We start from the raw sequence: 22272 nt of genomic DNA on the forward strand, positions 1-22272 counted from the left end.
TGTGGCTGGTTATTTGATAGCTCATTTAAAGCACACAAAGCAGATTAATCTCATTTGCAGTTAGGCAGCAAAGCTTCCCTTTTTTGTTTCCTCTCTCCCACTTTTACATTACTCTACCGCATCACCTATCTGGAAAACCTTCCCAATAAAACCAACCAGGAACAGTTTGACATTCTGTGAATGCAATACATTGCCTATATTTATTAATACAAGTCCTTCATTCAGAGGTCTAATTAGCCAGATTATGCACTTCAGGCATTCGTCTGTTTCAGTAATCTGAAGCTGAAAGTGTCTGAAAGCAAGTTGGTTCCATCTAGTTCCTGTCCAGGTGCAAGCAAGCAAATATCTCCTAAGGTATTGTACACAGATTAATTCCTCTCTCTAAACTGCACTGGTTATTATGCAAAGCAATTTTCTCCAAGCAATCAATACACAGTAGTATTCCTACCTGTGGAGCCCAGACATATTCTATGTTGCATGTTTCAGGCTAACATATCTCTTAAGTCAAAGATTTAATATTTGGTTTTACTTTATTCTTCTAAGAAAGCACTAAGGGAGGTGGGGAGTGAAGAGTACTCTCTCCCAGGTGGGAATTTATACACTACTTCAAAGTGGCTGTGTGAAATCTGACATTAAACATTGACCTGGTTTGAACACCAGCTTAATACAGAGGGTCTCAAGCACCACAGGCTAAGCATTGAATGTCTCCCATCACAATCTGAACTGAGCTGCATAACCTCGCAATCATAGTGGCCTAAGAGTATGAATAGCTATCACAGTGCAGACACACAGTAACTGGTTAAAGCACATTATCTTCATAACATGCCTCAAGTCCTAAGACCGCATCTTATCCAAGCCATAGTCTGCAGGGTTGATTAATTCCATGAAATTTATTGCCATGACAAAAGACTCAAGTGTTGCCCAAGACAAATCTGTGATGTATCTGTTCAAAGCAGGAAATGAGTCACCTAAATTTGGGATCTACTTTCTTGTAGCATCTGTTCCTCATCTTATGATAGACTACCAAATAGCATGATACTGAGAATTCGCTTACATACAGGATACACATATTTTAATCTAATATACAAAAGAAGGTGCAGCTGGTAACCCAGGAGGGGTTAGCCAAAGGACCTGACCAGTGAGCAGTTTTCTCCATGTGCATTTGTATGACAAATGATGGAAAATCCTGTTCCAAGTTCAGTGTTTCTGGCAAAGGCACAATATTTTGAATGAATAAACCAGCATGTAAATTAACATCTTCAGCTGACTAGCAGTGTACAAATGAGATTTCTCCCTTACACTGCTTCTTCAGGCTGAAGAATTTCCATTTGTACCTTGAACCTCTCTGTCCTTCCCCCTTCCCTCCACCTTTTAAAAATATTTTGTGTTTTAGGTTAGTTGCAGAAATTTAGTTTGGAGCTTTTCCAGGTTGGAGCCTTCAAGTCCCTGTCAGCAGAAGCCTGTGAGTTAAGAGAAAGAAATTTGCAAAAATCTGACACCTGCCACTTTCCATTGAGCTTTGGGTGGAAAATGTCCCTGGCCTCTTCCATTTTTAATGTCAGACGCAGCCTGGCGGAAAAGATTACCTCCAGGTAAAGTCATTCAGAACAGGAGTTTGCCTGCCAAGCCCCTCCTTTTTCACCAGTCTACTGATGTACCAGAACAGCCATATGTACTTAGGCTGAGCATCACTTTTTCAGTGGCAGGGGAGGTGCACACAGTCTGCAGACAGGATTGCTGCCTCTCAGGTTGCATTTCTGAGGCTAGGACTCTAATGATATCCTGATGAGATTCTTCTCTGTAGAAAAGGAGCAGGCTGTCCCCTTTGCAATTCTTTCACAATAATAACCAGCGCATTTCAGGGCCTGGAAGAGATGCCACATTAGCTGTGTGGGAACCTCCAGTTTCCCAGATATTTAGCAGCCTTCAAATGCCCTTATTAGTTTTTAAGGGGAATATCTCAGCTAGAGAAAGTCAGTTTTGTTCCAAAACCTATAGGATTTGCATATAGGATGCATTTAAGCTCTTCTCAGCCTGGGCTACATCTGTATGAAGTGAACAGCTATATATCAGCACTTGCAGGGCATTTCTATGCTGCAAATAGGAAAGAAACAAGCATGTAGTGTTAAGAGAGTCTATTTGAACCAGGAAACAATTGAGCATATTGAACATTTGCATGGAGGGTTGTCAGCTCTAGGTTTAAATACATTTGAAATGTATCACATCAAAACACTTCAATTCCCCTCCAGCTCCCTCTCAGAGGTCAAGGTCTCTAGAGCAGCAGAAGAGGTGCTGCATGGAAGAACTGACAGACCAGCATTCCTGTTTAGTGTTTAGTAACAAAATAGTCTAAAAACTGTTACTACTTGTAAAAAACCTTGATCCTTCTGAAAAAATAGGGTTGAAGTTCTGCTAGTTACCATCCCTGACAGTATACTGAAAATCCACTAGAGCTCACTCTGCTTGCTTCCTTGCCTACATATGCTTATTGGGGAACCTACATTCCTGATATTCCTCAAGGACCTCTCCAGCCTGAAGTAAGGGCATTTAAACCTGACAGCCAGCTATCTCAGACACTGAGGTACCCCACAGAGAGGGCTTTGGGAAGTCTTATACAGCTGCTCATCTCCCAGTGAGCTTAATGGATTCCTTTAGTGCAACACAAAGTACTTTTTTTTTATCAAATCCTCAGAAACTTGCTTCAAGTGTCATTTTGAGCTGAATATTGTAACCTGAATGTTCTAAAATAGAAGGAAATAAAAGCAAGAGAGGTGTCACTCTTTCCTCACTAATGTCATGAAATACTGATGCTCTTTATTTAGTAATAGAGTGCTGTCACTCCAGCCTAACAATCTCAACATCTTCATGAATATTTCCATGCACACAGGAAGGAGATCCTTCTGCTTCTCTCCTTATTACTGGGACCATGAAAATTGCTTTCCTTAGAGATACTAGGCTATTGTAATTCAGCTATCAAGGAACCTGAGCAAACCCATCTTGTCTGTCTGCTCTCCTTAAACTAGAACTCCTTGTAATCAACAGAAATCCAGTTTCAAGTAGCCAGGAATACCTTTGAGAAAGACTACTCAATAACATGATTAATTCACAGCAGAGTACATGTGTGGTAAGCCTTTTCCAAATTCTTAAACCCATGCCATCTCCCAAAAATAGTCACAATAGGTAGAACAAAGTGAAGAATAGAACAGTAACTCTGTTAAGTGAAATTTATCAGATCCACATTAAAGAAGCAGAGGGAACAAGACTCCTTCAGAACTTGATTGGTCCTGGACAGAGCCAGTCCAACACACCAATCTTAACATCTATACAAAAAATTCCAATAGGAACCAGGCAATAATACCTCAGACGAGGTGAACAAAGAAATAGATAAGATGTCAGAGTAGATGTTAAATAACAGGAGACAGGAGTCTTGCTTCACTTCAGCAAGCTAAGGCAGGGGTCAAGAGAGATAACTTCTCCTGAGGTACTGCCTCCTGTGAGACAAGTGGCTTGTAGAAAAGGCAATTGCTCCCTAATGTACTGGCCTGAGCAGTTACCAAATTACTTCTATTAGCCATGGTCCCGATTCTTCCAGGCTGCCCACTGATGCCCAAACAATTTGGCTATTGCTCAGACCACCAGCCAAGAAGATGGTACTATGAGGAAAGAGTCAAGGGATTTCCTGCATTAGCCTGCAGCATTCACTGTCATCTTTATTTCATTGCTTGAGCTATTCTGAAGAATGGGGTGGATTTCACCCAGTCACAGCTTGATAACGGAGGTATAGCTGTAAAAGGAACTTTTAAGAATGTTGCCCCCATTGGCAACATAGGTTCCCATGGCCTGTCTGCCTTGTCTGTGTTCAAGATTTCCTATCATTTCTCAAAAGAGTCCTTTGGGCCTTTGGGTTTAAATGGCTTTGATTGGTGCAACTGGGACTGTCAGAAAAGGTTTAGCAACTCAGCAGTAAGCCTTTCTGAGTGTCTTTTAGCCATACAGACTCAGTGTCATAGCCTCAGTGACCACACTGGCATTTTAATAGAAGCTGAAAGAACAGGTCTTGGAACCTTCACTCCTTACAGCTCACATTAAATTAGTAATATACATTAAATGATTATCTTAGATGGCATTATTTAAACATAACCTCACAGGACATTTGCCTCAAGCAAACTGCAACAGAAAAGCTGAGATATTATGTAGGTTATATATGCATGAGCGTACAAGTTTGCACATGTAAGCATGCTCAGGTAAGTTCACAAGCTTCAACATTTTTTTGAAGCATATGGACACACAGGGCACAAACCCAAACCAGTAAGACTCCATACTGAAAAGCCAGCATTTTATAATTGATACAGACTTTTTGAACAGGCAATCAGCACGTGGCTCTTCTTAAAAAGCAGAACCATCAGTTTTCTTGGGTTAGACACCCAAAAGTCTCAGGGATTTAATGAAGTCTTAAGACAAGTGCCCCATGTCACCTACACAGAGGTTCGCCTCGCTTTATTTATTAGTGCAGCAGTACACTAAATCATGGTTTGCAGTAATAAAATTTAACAGTTACATACCACATTAAGTAGCATACTGCCATACAGTCTACAGCAGCAACTTGCACAAGTTCAACTACATTAGCAACTGGTGCAATAAAGCTGTCGTCAAAGCAATCCTGGTACATCAGCTCGCATATAGAACTTAGTGACATACAGAGAAACTACCCACAGTGTAGCCTCAGACACAAGAAGACCAAGTCCTCTAAAACAAGCCAAGAAACAACATTCTATGTAGAAAGGCAAAGAAAACTACCTTCAGACTCCCCAAACCTTCTTTCAGAATAATGTAGGAATCACTTACCTGTCCTGGAAGTTGGATTAAGTCTTAGCCCTCTCTAAGTAGAAGTGGGATATCAAGGTCAAGACACCCAAGATAAAAGCAGGCTGAGAAACTCACTGACAATACATTTTCTAGTTCTAAACAGTAGCAAGCCAGTTCAATTACAGTACTGCAGCACAGAGTTAACGCAACAGTCTGATAACACTCACATTAGAATATTTAAACACCAGGACAGCAAGTCCAGAGATGAAGCTTCATGACCTAAAGTTGGTACTCATTAAACATGGGAAGTCACCTCTAATTCAGTGACAAAATTCCTTTTGATTCAAAGGGACATTTTCAGGTTTGTCATCTCTTCAGCATCCAGACCTCAGTCCACTTTTAGCCACAAGTATCAACAAACAAAAGTTGTACAAGGGCTGCTTTTAAGTCAGGATTTAACAAAAAATAGGCCAGTCTTGCCCAATAAGATAGCAAGGCAGCCATGAACAGTCATTAAATCTCGATATTGAGCAATTTCAATAGAAACATGCATACTTCAGCATTCATATTATTGTCACAAATTCCTAAAACTGACTGTGAGGAACTATATGCTTAGCATGGCATTGACAAACAAGGAATTTTTCCTAATGGCTTTGTAAATGTTTCTTGCAACACTGAATACTTAATGAAATTACCTAGTCATTCTAGCCACTGAGGTTAGAAAATCGTACTGCTAAGAAAAAACCACACAAGTCCAACAACTGTAAAGCAAAGGAAGAAACAGATCCCATCTAACCAAACTACCTGTAACATAGAGGCAGCCTTCACATTGCAATGTTTAAGTGATTAAAAACAGGTTCTAAGCAGCTCAAAAAACCCTTTTTAATGTATTTATGGAGCCGTAAACTGAGGCACAACTTTACAGCTTGTTACATCCCAGGGAGTAGGCAAAAGAAGCAGAACAGAATCCAGGACCACAAGTGCTCAAATGCCACACAATCACCTCCATAGCAGTCCATCATACCATTCCAGTTAATGCTTTGTAGTGGTTATCCTTTAATAAATAGGCTCTTTACTTATTCCACATGCTTTAAGTGAACTCTTTATTAGCACAGACTAAAACAAAAGCTCCAGGGACAGAAGGCTTCTGCCTGGCCCCTGCTTGCAACAGACTGGCTGCCATTCAAAACCACATTACCCCATGTCATTTTCACTTCAGTGTTTTTTGACATTGACCTAGAAAAAAATGTTTAAGAATGAGCCCACAAGTCTCCCCTAACCATTTTAACTTCAGCTTTCCCTCCCATCCTGTGCTAGGTCATTGTAACAGAGTGTGGGGTTAGCACACCTACTAAGCAGTTGGGTGAAGTTTTAAAATTTGTTTCCCATGTCTCTGTAAACAACCACTGCACAGGAAAACCTTTTGCCTACTTCCAAGTTGAATTAGGTAATAGTCAACCGATCAGTTTTATGCATGCCATGGTCCCCAGTGACAAGGTCCTTAGATGAGAGACAGAAGTTTCTAAGCTGTTTCCTTTGCTGTCTCTTGTTGGGTAATATACTGAATACCACAAAATAGATCAATGGCAAGGCTAGCAGGAAGGATTGAGATATCTATCAACTCAAGTGTGACAAGTTACTAAGCTATTCCTATTTCAAAGGAACAACTACATGCTGGGAAGAGGTAAGTAATTTTTAGAATTAAATCTAGGAGGAATTGCATCTCTGTCTTCCCTCATTATGAGCTTCAACAGTACAAAAGCTTGTCCAACAGAAAGCTATGCCAACACAAAAAGCACCATCAAAACTAAACCATTAATGCTCAAGTCACAAGCACTTGCCAGAAAGGCACTACAGTTACCCAAGCCTCCCTAAGCTAAGGTTTAGGCAGAATAACACCTAAACAATCACACTTAATCTTTCTCCAGTATCTTTTTTTTATATGTTTTGCTTAGAATTGAATCAAATTAATATGCTCAAACCATTGCCCAACATATAAAAATTGTACTTAATTTGTAAATATAAAACAGGAAGGAGATCCTCTCAGAGATAATCTCTAAAGCTAACACCCAACCACCTAGAAACAGAAATTCAGATTATCTTGATGAACTGAAAGCTTTCCTAGTTCTCTTGGTTTCACTGTATTCTACGAACTTCTATTTACTTATTCCCCTCTGTTTATAGAAAAGTCACTTAAACAATGAACATAATATTACCATAAGATAGATCTTGCACCTTTACATGTTTAGTGTTTACTGGTTCAAGCAGATCAATAATATCAAGGGTTTTTTTGTTTCTTACTTCAAATAAAAACAAACAAAAAAGCAACCTGCCTATCAAAAGCATTTTTTAATTAAAACAAAATTCTACTAAAGTATTAAAGAAACCTTGTTTTTTACTTACCTTGCAGCGAATGCAGTGAATAGTCTCTCTTCTTTTTTCTAGCCATTGCTTTCACATACATACTGCTTCCCATCTTGCTTATTCAGCTCTTCCTCTAACATTTTGTATTGCCACCTATTACATGTGTAGTAAAACACACATTAAAAAAGATTAAAAATCTTTCAAACTTGGAAACCATTAAATTTGCTTCTACCATAACTTTTCCACCTAAAAGATCAGCCATCCTTCTCTCCTGCTTTTTAACTTCTGTTCTCACCCTCCCATTTAATCTCATATGCTCCACACCTGTGTTCTGACCCTCCCTGTGTAATTACATATTCTTCACACGTGTGATTCACAGATAAGTTTTACTTTCCAATTATCCAAATTCTCAGCTGGGAAATTAAAGCATGGTGTTTCATTGGCACGTTTTTCAGAGGATACAGAATGAAACCTAGCATTCTTATTTGATTTGTTTGTTTCTGTTAGTAGGGGATTGAATGCTGGAGGTGAGGGAGCTGGTGGTGTTTGCTTTTGGTGTTTCTGTGTTTTATTAGATTAGTTGGTAATGTTTCCATTGAAGGAATGCTTTTCTTCTCAGGAAAGTTCTGTTAGGCCTTTGCTTAAAAATGAAAGTCTTGTGTTATGAAAATATTTAAAGTTTTTGATGAAAATGAGACTTTTTATGTTTTTATCTGGTCTGACTTCTATTAGAAGTTCAATAGTACAGTGTAAGTACTTCACATTATTCTTAACTATTGCAACAACAACAAAAAAGTTAATTAAGATTAAAAATACTCTTTTTGTGTGTGAGGAACTCTTTACTTTTTTATTTCTCAAAGTATAAATGTAGAGTATGGTTACAGACTTATACTGATAATAAGACTATCCAAAAAAAGTATAAGGGTGTATTCCTATAAAACAAGTATAAAAAAACTTGGAGCAACAAGCTGTGTGCATTGAGGCACTTCAAACTAGCTAGAGCTTTAAGGAGCTCTTTTTTGGCTGGCTGTTTTTTTCGCAGAGTTATATTTACTGACACTATGAGTGCTAAGGCTTATTGAACTGAGACTTTTTACTAATACTAAATGACTAATAGTGCTTTTATGTTCAATTATTGAAGCCTACTTGAGAGATGAGAGCTTCTTCAACAACAACTGATTTATAAGTCAATATCTGTGTCCTGTTGTAGTGTGAAGCAACCTTTCCCCTAGTGGCTTGTTGTGGAAAGAAATCTGAGTGAAGGGTTTTATTTCCTATTCTGATGTTCCTTGCTGTCTGTTTTGAGTTTTCTCATTCAGACACTGGCTTGTTTGTGTGGTTTGTCTTTCCTTTGTCAGAGTATTTTGTGTCTTTTTTTCAATTGCAAAGCTAAAAGCTGAACAGAGTATGGTTTTGCTTAAGAGAATAGAAGTGTTCATCTGGCTCTCCTGATGGAGGAACCTTGTTCTTCTGGCTATATTAATAAGTTGCTTAAATCATTTAAACTCTGTGAGGTAAGTTTGTATTGGGTGTCTCAGAGAACAGACTTAATAGAGAACCAACACAAGAAGGTAGCTGCGTAGTAAAAGTCTTTTTTACTGCTGTGTAATAACAGTTCTGGAGGAAAATATAGCTTAACCTTGACACAGAAACAAATTATAGTAGGGCTTAGAGAAAGGTTACCCCCTGCATGCTTCTGCTGGTTGAGGTGCAGGAACAAGATAATGAGTGCTGGGCAGTCTCTTAGGACATGCAGATTCCTGTTTTCCTGAGAGGGATTACTTGCATAAATGCAAAAGGGCCTGAAACTGAGACAGCACCAGGGAAGACTACCAAAATGCTAGTCTGTGGCTTATTAGGATTTCTATAGATGTTTGTGTACAGGTATTTAATCTGAACCTACCCTAGACTGAAAAACCTGTCAACAGCAGTACAGGAACCTTGAAAACCTAACTCGGGTTTTAAAGGTATTTTATGAAACCTTTTTCCTTAATGCTTATGATATCAAACACCAGTTTCTGTCTTTCACTGTTCTCCCTGCTGAGAAGTGCATTATGTGTATCTCCCATGCTGTGCTAGCATGGTATAGTGACAGGTGAAAGCATTCGTAAGCCTACTAGAAGAATTTGCCCCTTCTGGAAAAAATAGCATACTGTAGATAGGACCTGTTCCCTCAAACACAATCAGCAGAGGTTTTGAGAGGATGTGCTTGTGTGAGTGGTGTGGATGTCCTTATATGTACTTACACCAGCCCTTACTTGCCTCTCACAGGAACTGTTACGCAAACGAGATACCCTTGCTATAATAGGTATGAACACCAGAGGGAGAATCCCCGCTGAAGGCCAAAGCATAACTTGCTCTTGAGGAGCTTCCTGAAGGGGCTGAATGCAATGTGAATACAGGCTGTGGAATGGCTTGTCTGAGATGATAAAGAGGAGATTTTGCATGCATGGCCTCCTCTTTCATTCTCCGTATCCCCCTCCTCCTCTGTGTGCATCCCTCAACCATCCCAGCTCTGTGGATTTCAGTGGAGGCTGGGCAGCGAGTGCAGGGTGACAACACTTCTCTCTGTCTTGGTTTCTGATGCATTGATTCTATTAAAGCAAAGTGGCATTCTGGGTATTTACAGCATAGCTTGGGACATCTTCTGTCAAACTCATAATGCAGAGAGACAAGCTCAGTGCTGCTTGGCTTCTGGAGAGAGGGGGAAGGGAATAAATGCACTTTTCTCCATTGGTTGATGTCCTGCACTGAAAATCAATTATGTTCTCTCAGATCCACTCAGCTGTTTGAAAACCAGCAGCCTGTTTGGTCAAGTGTGTGGGGAAAAGTTCTAAAGGAATCAGCTGTTAGGATAGGGGTGGATGTGACAGATACAGCTGCTCTGTAGGAATTGTTTTATTCACCTAATAGTGATTGCTATCATCAGTCTATATTAGTTGAATATGCTGTTTAACATATTTTTCTCACTGTTACAGAAAGAGCAGCTGTTTTGGAGAGGAGGAGCGAAATGCTGCTTTTGTTTCCATCTGAGGCTGGGAGGGGTAAATGAAACTTATATGAAACAGGGTGCAGAAGGATCATTTTTATCCATGTTATTTCTCTCTGATGGGATCTGCCTGAATCTAGGGCCTGATTTTGTCCAGGGTAGCAGTGTTCTTGTCTTCCAGTAAATGCTTGAAAAGCTTGTACTGTAATGAAGAGCTAAGGTACTGAATTCCTATAGAGCTTCGAAGCATAGTGCCCCACACTGTAGACTTCCTAAAGATCCTGTATTTGTTTTCATCCCTGAAGAGGGAGAGGAGCATACTATCCCTGCTTTTACAAGGGAGGTATGTAGAAACTATGTGTAGATGAGGTTACACAAGGAGCTAATGAGAGAGTTTGAAGTCTGAGATCTCAAACCACAGGCTGACAGCCTTGCCTTTGGCCTGCTCTTTCTCTTAGGTCTTAGAAATAATTTTGTTAGTGTTCCTAAGGGAAAAGATTTTTGTGCTGTCTTCCAAAGCTTTCCTTTGGCCCCGAGTTGCACAAGACGGGTAAACTTGTTTCATTTGCGATCTGCTATGTGTGATAGGCACCTCTTAATAAGTATGTATTGGCCTACCAATATCTTAAGGGGGTCTACAAGAAAGTTGGTGAGGGACTTTTTAGGATGGCGGGTAATGGTAGGACTAGAGGGAATGGATTAAAACTAGAGATGGGACAATTCAGACTGGACATTAGGAAGAACTTCTTCACCATGAGGGTGGTGAGACACTGGAACAGGTTGCTCAGAGAGGTGGTAGAAGCCCCATCCCTGGAAGTTTTTAAGGCCAGGTTGGACGGGGCTCTGAGCAACCTGGTCTAGTGGGAGGTGTCCCTGCCCAGGGCAGGGGGGTTGGAACTAGATGATCTTTTGGGTCCCTTCCAATCTTAACAATTCTATGATTCTATGTCTATTTTTTAGAAAAATAGGCAGTTGCTGCTTATGTAAACTGGTGGGGGCCTGGTATAGCCGTGGCAACACACAGATCAGTGCAGGTTAGCCACCCAAGTGCTTACTTGGCTTCTTCAATGGTTTTACAGCTGCTGTATGCTAGCTGGAAGTGCTTTGCTTTTCTGAAAAGCAGATGTGTCCTAGGGCATGTGGATATAAAGGTGGAGGCATGACCTGTGCATGTGTAAAGTGCAATTGATAAAACAGTTGTGTGTATGCACACATGTAAAACATCACTGTTTCCATGGCCTTGCTGTGAGCAGCAAGATTTATACAAGTTTTGCTAAAGAATAAAAAAGTTCCATTCTGGCTGGTTCAGCGCCGTAGATGGTCAGAGTCATCTGTCTACTCCCTGCCACATTTGATCCTTTTTACAGAAACGGAGGTTTGTTTTTACTGCTGTAATGGCAGAAATGGAATGGAGCATCTGAGCTAGTTTTTACAACTTGCTCACTTGCTAACTGCATGAGGGCGAAGCTGAAGATAGGCTGTAAAGGTCTCTTGGGCTGCTTTAAAATGGCTTTTGGGAGTGAATTATAAGTTGCATCCCATAGCATCCCATAAATGCAGACAACCAATTTCTGCTAGATTGAGCTTTTTCTCTCATCAGTGAAGCACAGATAAGTGCAAAATTAAATCAATTCTTAGGAATTTTTTCTCTACTAGAAACTCAAAAAGAAAGCCGTGAAGCAAATGAAGAAGGTATTGCAGTAAGATTAAGAGCTTTAATTCTGCAATTTACTAGCTACAAAAGAGAATAAAGATAATGTATGCATGTGAGTGTGTTTATCATTCTGAAAAGCATGTGTGCTTTTTTCCTGAGAGTCCCTCTCTAGCCCTTGAGTGACTAATCTGATTTTTTTCCATGCTGGATTTTTACTGCCTCCAAACTTAACTGTTTTGACACTAGAGAAATCCTCTTGTTTCTCCTTCAAAGGTAAATATATATATTATTGCTAAAAATTAGCTGTACCTCACCCACATGACTGGTCTTCACTATTAATCCCAGCTGATGGTAGGGAGGGGCTCTTCTGGGAGGCAGCCATGTGGTGAACATTGAGCACAGTGTTTTCCCCTGCTTCTCTCCTTTTCAGACAAGCAAAATTGTTCTATGCTGCTGTAGATGTGAACTCCTTGCTGCACTGCCTCTGTCTCTTCGTTTCCAAAACTCAAGGGCCTGAATTACTAGCTGCAGAGATCTAAAAGCTCTCACTGAATCTGGATGGAATATGGACAAGGAGATGAATAGCAGAAGGGAAGAAAGAGTGAAGTTGGTTATTTTTCTGGCACATGGATGCAATTACACTCAGTGCATTCCAGAGGCGTTCCTTTGAATCCTGTGCAGGTCTGCCTGCTGTTCCTGGGAGAAGGAAGAAAAAGGGAGGAAAAGTCCCTCTTGCTTGGAGACGGAATGTCTGCACTTTCAATCCTCTTTTTAGGTAGGTTGGCTTTTTGGTTTTTTTGTGTTTTTAATCAAACTTCCATGCGCCCTCTCTGCATGACTGAAATTCATTTCTGGTAAGTAAGAGAAGGGGATTTGTACAGAAAAAACTTTTATGGAAAACTCCAATTTCAGTGTTGTTTGGGTTCTGATGCTTTTTTTGTTGCTTTATTAGCAGGTTGATAGCCAGAAATCTTTTAATATCTGGATTCATTATTTAGAAGTGGTAGTTAAACAGAATCCTTTTAGAATGTATGTTTCTTGTTTAAAGAGGGCAGCACTTTTAAGCAATGAACTAGCGAGGGGCTTAAATCTCTTTCTCAAAACAAGGTGAACAAAATGTCTTTGTTTCAAGCATAGTGTCAAATTTGTTTAACTCTGTTTTGATTTGCTTGGGCATTTAACATTCAGATTTTAAAATAAAAAGGGGTTATTGTTTGCAATTGATGCCTAAGATTAGAAACAGATGTGTTTAAGTGCAAGAGGGAGGAGTTGAGGGGGAAAGGATGGGAGAGGGGAGATAAAGGGGGAAGGCAAGAAATGGGAAGAAAGAGGGCTGCTGGAAGAAGGGAAAGAAAAGAGGTAGATGTTGACTGTTGAATAGGAGAGGAGTGGAGAACAAGAAAGGAGACATTAAAGGAGGGTGAAGAGAGAAGGGCTGGAGAGCTGTTTGATAAAGCCGTAGCCTATGGAGAAAAGAGTTTGCAGCCCTGAGGTCTTTGAGGGGGCTTGCCTACAAGACTGACTCACAAGCAGACTGGGTTTCTACATCTCCAGAGGCACTGTAATGTGATGAGTGAGCTTCTGTCTCGATTCTGCTCACCAGATAGTGCTGACAGGCAGACAGCTATGAAATCTGTTGTGCTTGGGCAAAGGCTGTGATTCCTGGATCCTCCTGTCTCCCAGGAACCTGGGTACAGGTGTGAAAAAGTGGGTTGGTCTCTGATTCCCTGGAAAGAGTTGAGCCCTACAGGGTGGTGGACTGATGTGGCTGGGCACAGGTAGAACAGAGGTTTTGGACAGCCATAATGAAATTTTGCAGTGAACAGCCCTGTTCCTTAAGTCCTGCAGGTGTGGAACGTGGACTGGCCAGATTTCTAGATATCTGAAAGACAAAGATTATTTGTAGAACTGCTGAATAAATTTTAGAGAAGGCTTTTGCTCTAGGGATTGCTGTTAGGAAAGGTTTTATGTGGAGGAGTGTGATGGGGGCTTTGACATGCTGCAGAATCTGCAGGGGAGTGCAGGCAGCAGTTTGTCCCCCTGCACATCTGCCTTGGCCACTTGTGTCTCAATATGGTGGAGATGGTGTTATAAGAAGACTCCAGGAGATGAGACACAAATTAGGAAGAACCAGGTGGGCTTCTGCCAGATGTGTCTGGGCTGGGTCAGCCCTGCAGAAATGGCCAGGAAAGCTGCTCTGTGGAAATTAGGAGACAGGTGTCGGTTGCTTACCTCACTGATGGAGACAAACAGAACTGCAGTCTTTGATCCACCAACCCTGTTCAACTGCTGAATATTCGTATATGTTGAAGGTTTGGAGCAAAAAGGAGTAAGGTGTTGCCAGAGAAAAGGTCCTCTTGGCTGTAATGTAATGACAATTTACCTTTGCATGACTAGTACTGCCTTTATCTATAAAACACAGCGGGCTTTATCATCATTATTCTTATGTCTTTGGCATCTAGGCATCTTCGGTATGCTGGTAACACAAAACAAAAGACAGTCCCTGCCCTCAACAGTTTATGCTGTCACCCATGGGTTGAGTTTCTCACCCTGTCTGTGGGAATTGTCCAAGCACTGGTGAGGGGAGAGTAAGTGGCTTCCCAAAGCTTACAGCAAAATCTGGAATGTTATGTTTCCTGGTGTACCACATTAGTCATTCAACTGCCCCTTGTCTTGCCCATGCTTTACCTGCCTTCTCAACAGACAACTTGGTCTTTCTGCTCCGTGTCCAGCTTCACCAATATTAGGAGTGTGTTCTAGGAAAAAGTAAGGAAGTATTGCGAGTCCCTTTCCTAGATTGTCCTGAAGACTAGGAGGCTGGGGAGTGTCATTTGTTAGCTAGAGAAAGTGTAGTTGATTTTCTTCAGTAAAAAAGTATAGAAGTGCCAATGATGGCTTGCTTTTCTTGCTGATAAAGGGAAAGCCTAGTGTGGAAAAAAGGGTTTAGAGAAGCCAAGCAAACTTGAAAGGAAGGTTGCCTAGTTTGTCTTTTTGTTATTAAACATACTAATAGCATGGCTAATATACACAGTCCTTGTCTCTTACACTGTTTGCCTCTCTGGGGCAAGTGAACAGCTGTGTGAGGAGACAGAAAGTGGGAGACAATTAGTTTTAAGGAGGCTTTTAAAACAAGACAAAATGAAAGACTTAAGTGTGAGCAAGAGCATGACCATGCTTACTTCCCTAGTAAAGGCTAGGTAAATAAAGGAGGAAGGAGTGAGGAGTGGAAGGTGATGCATGCTAATGTGCGTGCCTACACGTGTGTGTTTGGCATCTGATTCTCATCTCGGCCCACAGCTGGTCAAAATTGTTTCAAACTCCTTGTGTAACATGCTGCACTCTTAAAAATCAGGATGGAAATTTCCAAGGGAAATATCTGTGATTGTTCACTACTGAGTGTAAAAACTTCATAATAGAATATTGCATTTCTCAGCCAGTAAAAATCTAGCAAATGTTTTCATTTAATATTTTACTGAATTGGTTTAAATTTTCAGGTGCTGGAATTCTCCTTTTGCCTTCTTTCACCCCTTCCAACTCAATTTTGAATATTTTTAATGAGCCCTCTGTTAAAGCAAAAAGCTAATTTTCTTGTAATCAGATATGTTCACAGGGGGTGATGCCTGAATGCCTGGCTTTTGCACTGGTGTAACTTGCTTTTTTGTGTTGGTTAGTGTATGTGCTCAGGCTTTCAGAAACCAATGAGTTCAAGATTAAAAGCAGTAGATGTGCCAAACCAAATCAGTCATCCAGCTTTCTGGTGTCCTGCTATTGGCAGTGAACCTTTATGTTAGTGTTAGAGGTTGCTCACCTCAATGCGTGTTTGGTCTGGCTTATGATTGTCTGACAAAGATGTGTTCAGTGTGTTAGAATCAGGATGTTATACAGGGTTGGTGTTTCTAGAGTGGGTGCAGCTGTAATGGCAAAAATACCTTTTGTACTGATGTAGCAGAGCTCTGCCCTCAAAGCTCTGAGGTCAATGACTCTCTCATAGCTCTGTCCCAGGGGTATCCAGTTGCTGCATTGAACATCAAGACTCTGATTGTCTTGCTGCACTGGGAAAAAGGTTATGGTGCAGATCCTTCCAGTGCCTGTTGGCATGAGCAATTGGGTCTGACAGTGTACGTTTGCCTAGGTATTCACCCGACTTCTAGCTTGAAAATCTGTGATGATACGGAAGCAGCTCTGCAGCATTCAGCAGTGGTAGGTCAGCCTGGGGCTGTGCTCTAGTATACTGAGTCTGGCCTTCTCTCCTGCACAGGCAACCTGCAGTGTGCCCTATCACATCTCCTTGAGATCCTTCTCCCTAAACCCTTGCAATGCTACACTCCAGTGAAGCAAAGAACCCCTGCAGTGTTATTTAAAAAAAAAAAACAAACCACTCCTGCTCCCAGTGATGTTACTGTGAAGTCTTATATTTTAATGGAATGCTTCTGCCTGGAATTAGTAAAAAGCAAAGGAGACTATTCTAAGCAGCCTGAAAACTAAGCCAATGGACCTTTCTTTGCTGATTTTTTTCCAGGTATTTCCCACATTTCTCTGCAGTAACTAACAGTATATAGTACACTTGCTATTTCAGAGTTTTCTCATGGCTCCTCTGTCTTTGCCTGTTTGTTTCATGGTGTACTTAGAAGCTTGGTTTTGCCCTATGTTTTAAAAGGACTTAATAAAAACAAAGCCTTGGCTCGGGAGTGGAGTAAGAAAAGAAAAATCTGTAGCTGTGAAAAAGGGTTGTGTGTGACTCTGTGGATTTTACCTTCTCTGTGTTATTGGATTCTAAGGAATGCAGGTAACTTCTTGGTGTATTTAGCTCAAAAGACTATTCTTCCAAGGACTTCACATAATTGACAATTTATTTCTATCATGAATACTCCAAAGGCAGTCAACAAAACATCAACTGTATGGAAGATTCATCCTGTTAGAGTAGTGTGAATTCTGTTCGAGGACAGGGCAAAGAGCTTTTTAATAGAATGCTACTTTAAGAATACCTAAGCAAAAGGGAGCAAAGAAAAGCAGTGTATCCATTTGGTGCTCCAGGGGGAATTCATAGGAGCTAGACATAATTAAGTGAGTTGCTATCTGGCAGGATATCAGGGTTAACACTCCTTGTGAGACACTAAAAGTCTTCTAAAGCCAGGGATGGCTTACATCGAATATTTTCCGTCAAGACATTTGATGAGAAATGGCCTATTTTTCTCTAGTTAGTACTGCTTTGTTTTATATGAAATAGTTCGGATTTTTAGCATCTAAAAAAATGTTTATTTGGGGGTTTATTTTTATCCTTTCTGTTTTTTTCCATTTTACCGTGAGGAAGAAAAGGGGGGGAAAAAGGTAACCTTCCAGAATAAGAAAAAGCAGCATGCCAAAGTTGAGCTGAAATTCTGAAGATTAATTCATTTGATGGGAAATAGAGCTGGGGAGGGGAGGAGGCAAATTTTCTGAATTTTCCATGGAAAACAACGGGTGTTTTGCCTTTGTGCTGATCCTGGACCTTGTCTCCTTATGTAGAATTAGTGGTCTGTTTCTGTGGAGTACTCTGGCCCACTTCAGAAGGACATTTTGTGTAAGAGCAGCACAAGCTTCCCAGAAATGTCATTGCACAGCTGGCTTGGAGATATTCTGATGTTTATCCTCTGGATCACAACAAATGCCCCTGTTTTCCTCAAGGCAAATACAGGGCTTTATAGGGAACTTAGCAGGTTTGCAATCTGGGATTTGTTTGAATTTTCAGGAACTGCCTGAGAAGAAATGTAAGCAGTCACTCTGACAAAGCCTTGTGTGTATTTGAAAAATCCTTTGTGTGTAAGTGTGCCTGCTACACCATACTAAATGATTGCACTAAGTGTATGTCTAGTACCAATGAAGTGGGTTGCTCCAAGCTGCTTTCTGTGCCTTTTCCCTTCAGAAATAGTCCCCACAGCCTTAGTCAAACTATACCTTAGATTTCTAGCTAAATCAATCCCCTGTGTTAGCCAGGGCAGTAGTCATTGCTTGTGTATCTGTAATGTATTTTATACACTTGCAGAGGAAGCTTGGCTCATGTGTACACAATATTGTGCATATCTCGCATGCACTAATGTGCTACAAAAGAGGCTACTTTGGGTGCAGTGGGAACTTGGCGGTACCCTGTCTAAAAGATGAATGTGGTTTTTTTCCCCCAAAGCTGTTTCTTCATCTGTTTTTAGAAATGGTTAGTTTACAGAAGCAGCCCAGCAAAAAGCCAAGGGTGAAGTCAGGTCACTGAGGTCTGTAAATAGATACTGAAATGACAGGATAGTGGAGGATCCAGAAATGGCTGTGCAGGAAGCACAACAATGGAAAGTGTGTGAAGTGATGGGAAGTAAAGTCAACAGAAGTGAGGAGGGTGCATTTCTTTCTTGGTCATCTGTTAGACTCTCTTCTGCCTTCGATCTGCTGCTTCAGTATTGCTGAGTGGAATAACCGCAGCCCACCTCTGCCAGACAGGGCTTCAAACCTTGTCTAAAACATGCTTTTCCCTGGGTAGAACACAGAGAAGGTGTATGCAATAGTGACTGGGTGCTCTAGCAGTGGGTTAGCAACCCAGTATAAGGCTGCTCCTTTTTCCCAGAAGTACTGAAAAAAGCAACTGGGCAATGGGTATTGACCTGCCTCAGAGAAACACCATTGCTAGGCTTTTCTCAAGCCACTTTTTTGGTATCTTGGTTTCTTCATGTGACTAATTAGGTAGCTCTAGCTTTTTGTTGCAATGAGGACTGAGCAATTGTAAGACGCATTGAAGGTGGTGAATGAAGTAGAAGAACATGAAACAAGTCTTGTCCTCATCTTCTGTTCCGTCTTTTCTAGGAAAGCATTTGGCAGTTTAAAAAGGCAAATGTTGTAACTCAGTGTTTCTCTTAATGGGCCAGACCCAGATTCATGATGTCAGAATTGCTGTCCTACAAGAATCAATATACATTACAGTATATTTTCAGCCTGTCTCTTCTGTGTAGGTGACATCCATTTTTGTGGCTGGAAAATACGAATGAAGTCTTAGTGTATGTGACTTGCTCCTGGCTGATGAGGTAGAAAGGCTGAAGTTCAGCATAGTGCCTGCAGTTTAATTGCCTATGGTAGGAAAAGGTCAGTGAAAATTTTGTTGCGCTTATAATATGCATTGGCAGAAGAGAGGCTGCTCTCCTGGAAACAGTCTTTTGAAATGGAGCGTGCACAGTTAGAGGCAACTGATGACCATGACTAGACTGCATTTGGTCTACCATAATACTGCACTGCTGCTACTGTTGTAGTGTGCTTTGTGGTTAAGTATCACACTTACATAAAAGCGTTGAGTAACTTGGTCTAGTAGGGCTGTATTGGTTAGAGAAGTATATAAAGCCCATCTAACATGAGGAAGTGAAGGCACAGGTGGGTGCACACTGCGTAAAGGGAAGGTAGCTGTTATGTTAAGTTTAAACCCTTGCAGCTCTGACTTTAAGCAATTTTGCTTTGAATATGTCCTCAAATGTGGGTAGAAGTAGTGATGGGCAGATCACTGACAAACAACTGAATCCACCAGGTACAATTTAACAAGGTGAGATCCTTGAGCTGCCATCTGGAGGGATGACTTCTAAGCAATGGGAAGGTTTGACCTATCCTTATTTTATAATAAGATACTTGATAAAGTATTAGTGGCTTTTTAGTACCAATATGCTGAGAAACTCCACTCATGGTGTGCATGACTGCTGTGTTACCAGAAGAACCCTCACAGAAAGGAAACTCTGAGCTCTGTGTTTAGTATCTGAATTACTTCTGCATATGACAGAGGAAAAACCTAGTCTTTCTAGCTATTGTATACCTGTGCAGTAATCACCTGTGGTTAAGTGTCCATTGTGCTGAGCTGCTTGGCAGAGCAGAACCTGGAAGCCAGCTACATTAAATGATAGGTGGAAGTCCCCTGTCCTTTCCTGTGGCTTTTGATAAAGGGGAATATTTGTATGCTTGTCTTAAAGCATGTGCCCCAGCATTCACTCAAAATTGAACTGCTCCTTATAATCTTTTAACTAGCAGCAGTTGTATAGTAACTCTAACAATGCTGTACTCTGTCAATGGAAATGTCTTTCAAAGGCTGTTGGTGTGCTTTGCTGGAGTATCTGAAGGTTAAAAAAAAAAAGCAACAGCTCAGGCAAGCATTAGGGAGTGGTCAATGCATGGGCTGGTAGTCTGGATGCAGTTCCCTGCTCAGTTCTAGATCTTGGCAAGTCATGTTGGTGCCTTTAGCTCTTTTCCTGCTTCCTTTTGCCTTTTACTCTTTGGTTATTGAGGCTGTAAGTTCTTTTGAGCAGAGATTGTCTTTCCCTATGTGCCTGGATGGCATTTAGTATAAATGGGGTTGGTAAGAGGCCTTTCCAGAACTACAGTGTGGAAAAAAAAAAAAGAAAAAAAAATTAGTCCGTTCCCTTCCCCTCTTTGTGCCTCAGCAAAAATGTCAGAATTAGGTGGTTTTCCAGTATTTGGAATATTTGAGATGTATGCTGGCAGAGTCTCATAACTCAGCCTGCTTAGGCTATTTTTTTTCTTAAAGGGTTGATAAAATTTTAAAGGTCTTAGAAATGTTTTATATAGATGTGAACCTATATCTGTAGAGTAGGGCTGCAGAATGCCAGGAAATGATGGGGTAGTTGTGTGTGCAGTGGAAATCTTTCATATAACACAGCAAGCCTTGAATATTGAACTAAAGCAGAGTCAGGCACTTCTTTTTTGTTTAAAAAAAAAAAAATATTGCAGGGTTTTCAACCTTGAAGGCAAATCACTTTATGACTTCATTGTTTAAATTTAGGTTTTGTTTTGCGGGGGGGATCGTTAGACTTGAAGCAAAAGCCTTATAGCCCAGGGACTGTCACTTCTGATTACTTCCAGTGACACTTCCAATTATTTCCAATCACAATTCCAGGGACAAGAGGAAAAAGGAGCCACATTCTCCAACATCAGGGCTTTTTTTTTTTTCTGAACAAAGGACCATTTGTCAAACCTCTGCAGAAAAAAGGTACTGAGTCAGATTGGGAACTCTGCTGTGGTAGGGTAATTCCAGAGAAAAATCTTAGGAAGTGAAACTCAAGGCCAGTGTCTGGCAGGATGCTGTGAATCCTGCTGCGGATCCTGCCTTGTTGAGTAATATTAAGGAAATTGCTTCATTTTCCCCAGGCGTTAAATGGCACTAGGACTCATTTCAGTGCAGCAACATGCAGCTTCAGTGAATGTCTGCTAAATGTTCTGTGGGTCTTGTAAGACATAAGGATGCAAAAGTACTGCTTGTAGAAAGCAAACAGCTTAGTGTGCTCAAAATGGGAAATGGAAGTCTGCTGAGGGAACTTGACTGACTTGTAGGTACATGAAGTGAAGAATTTGGTGCAGTGTGTTTTAACCAGTGGTGAGCCTACAGGCTATTGTGTCCTTCGAAAAATGAAGCAAGACATGATTGCCAGTGGAAGCCGGAGCACTACCTAATTTTCAGATGTCTCCGGTAGCATTACTTCAGACTGCTGAAGTGTAAAAACAGTCTTAAAATGGTGTCACAGCTTTCAATCACACTTAGTGAAGCCTTTCATTTACTTAGTCATTCTGCACTAGGCGGTGAGTGGAGCTGGGGCTGCTGAGTGTAGGGGTTATTATTAGCAACTGTTTGCTTTATTTGCTTTATAGTAATGCTTGAAAGCTGCAGCTATGATCAGGGCTCTGCAAACGCTGGGGAGACTGTTTTACATTGTACTAATAGGTGATGAGCAACAGACCTGGTCTGACATTAGGAGTCAGATATTAAGGAACTTGAGCTAATTTACAATGGGAGTCATATGCTGGACCTTAGCAGATTTCAAAAGCAGTATCAAGTGAATGCTCTAGCTTCATGCAGTGACTGAAGATGTCCCTCTACTTTTAAAGTGGGAATGATATGTGTTGGTAATCTGCGTGATTGAAGTTCTGGTGGTTACTTATAACAGCCATAAATCCCCTGTTGTTCCTCAAGTGGTGGTTGTGTTCCTCACTTGCCTGTGTTTATTCTGGTCTGCCTGGGGTTGGATGTCACTGAGAGATGCCTGTGCCAGCTTCATCCGTTTTCCTGTAATGGAACACTAGTGTGTTTCTCTGTAGAACTCATCCTGTTGTAACATACAGACTCTGGGTATTATTTGCCACTTGAGCATAAAGCAGACCACATATGTTTTGTCAGCAAAGTTCAGAAATTCAATTCCAGATGAGCAATTTGGCATTATTTTGGTTCTGAGACCTTCAAAGAATTCCTGGTCATCAGCTCTGTTTTTGTGGCATTTTCTGTTTCGATGCTTGGAGTAGGTCGATTCCACTGCAGGCACCCATCACAGAAGGTGACTGAGGTGGCACTTGCAGAGAGTGTGGTGCTAATTCCCTAGGAGTCTCAGCATTTCACATAAGGAACCGTTTTACTGAATCCATCCAGTCTGGATGGTTGTTGCCACAGTACAGCTTTGTC

General features: G+C 41.0%; 1 protein-coding gene across 4 annotated transcripts in view; it reads left to right on the plus strand.

The window, feature by feature from the left end:
* Positions 1-7635: 7635 nt before the first annotated feature.
* CLMP (CXADR like cell adhesion molecule) overlaps positions 7636-22272 on the plus strand; it is a 49369-nt gene continuing 34732 nt past the window's right edge. Inside the window, exons 1-2 of one of the 4 annotated variants that reach the window (XM_074561294.1) lie at positions 7636-7697; positions 12244-12588. In XM_074561294.1, coding sequence (XP_074417395.1) covers positions 12444-12588 — 145 coding nt within the window. In that variant the 5' untranslated portion in view covers positions 7636-7697; positions 12244-12443. Of the gene's footprint in view, positions 7698-7903; positions 7920-8559; positions 8685-12071; positions 12087-12243; positions 12589-22272 lie in introns of those variants that run through there. The other 3 variants (XM_074561295.1, XM_074561293.1, XM_074561296.1) reach the window with 3 other exon arrangements.

This window comes from Larus michahellis, chromosome 17, assembly GCF_964199755.1.
Source record: "Larus michahellis chromosome 17, bLarMic1.1, whole genome shotgun sequence".
Classification (NCBI taxonomy): domain Eukaryota; kingdom Metazoa; phylum Chordata; class Aves; order Charadriiformes; family Laridae; genus Larus; species Larus michahellis.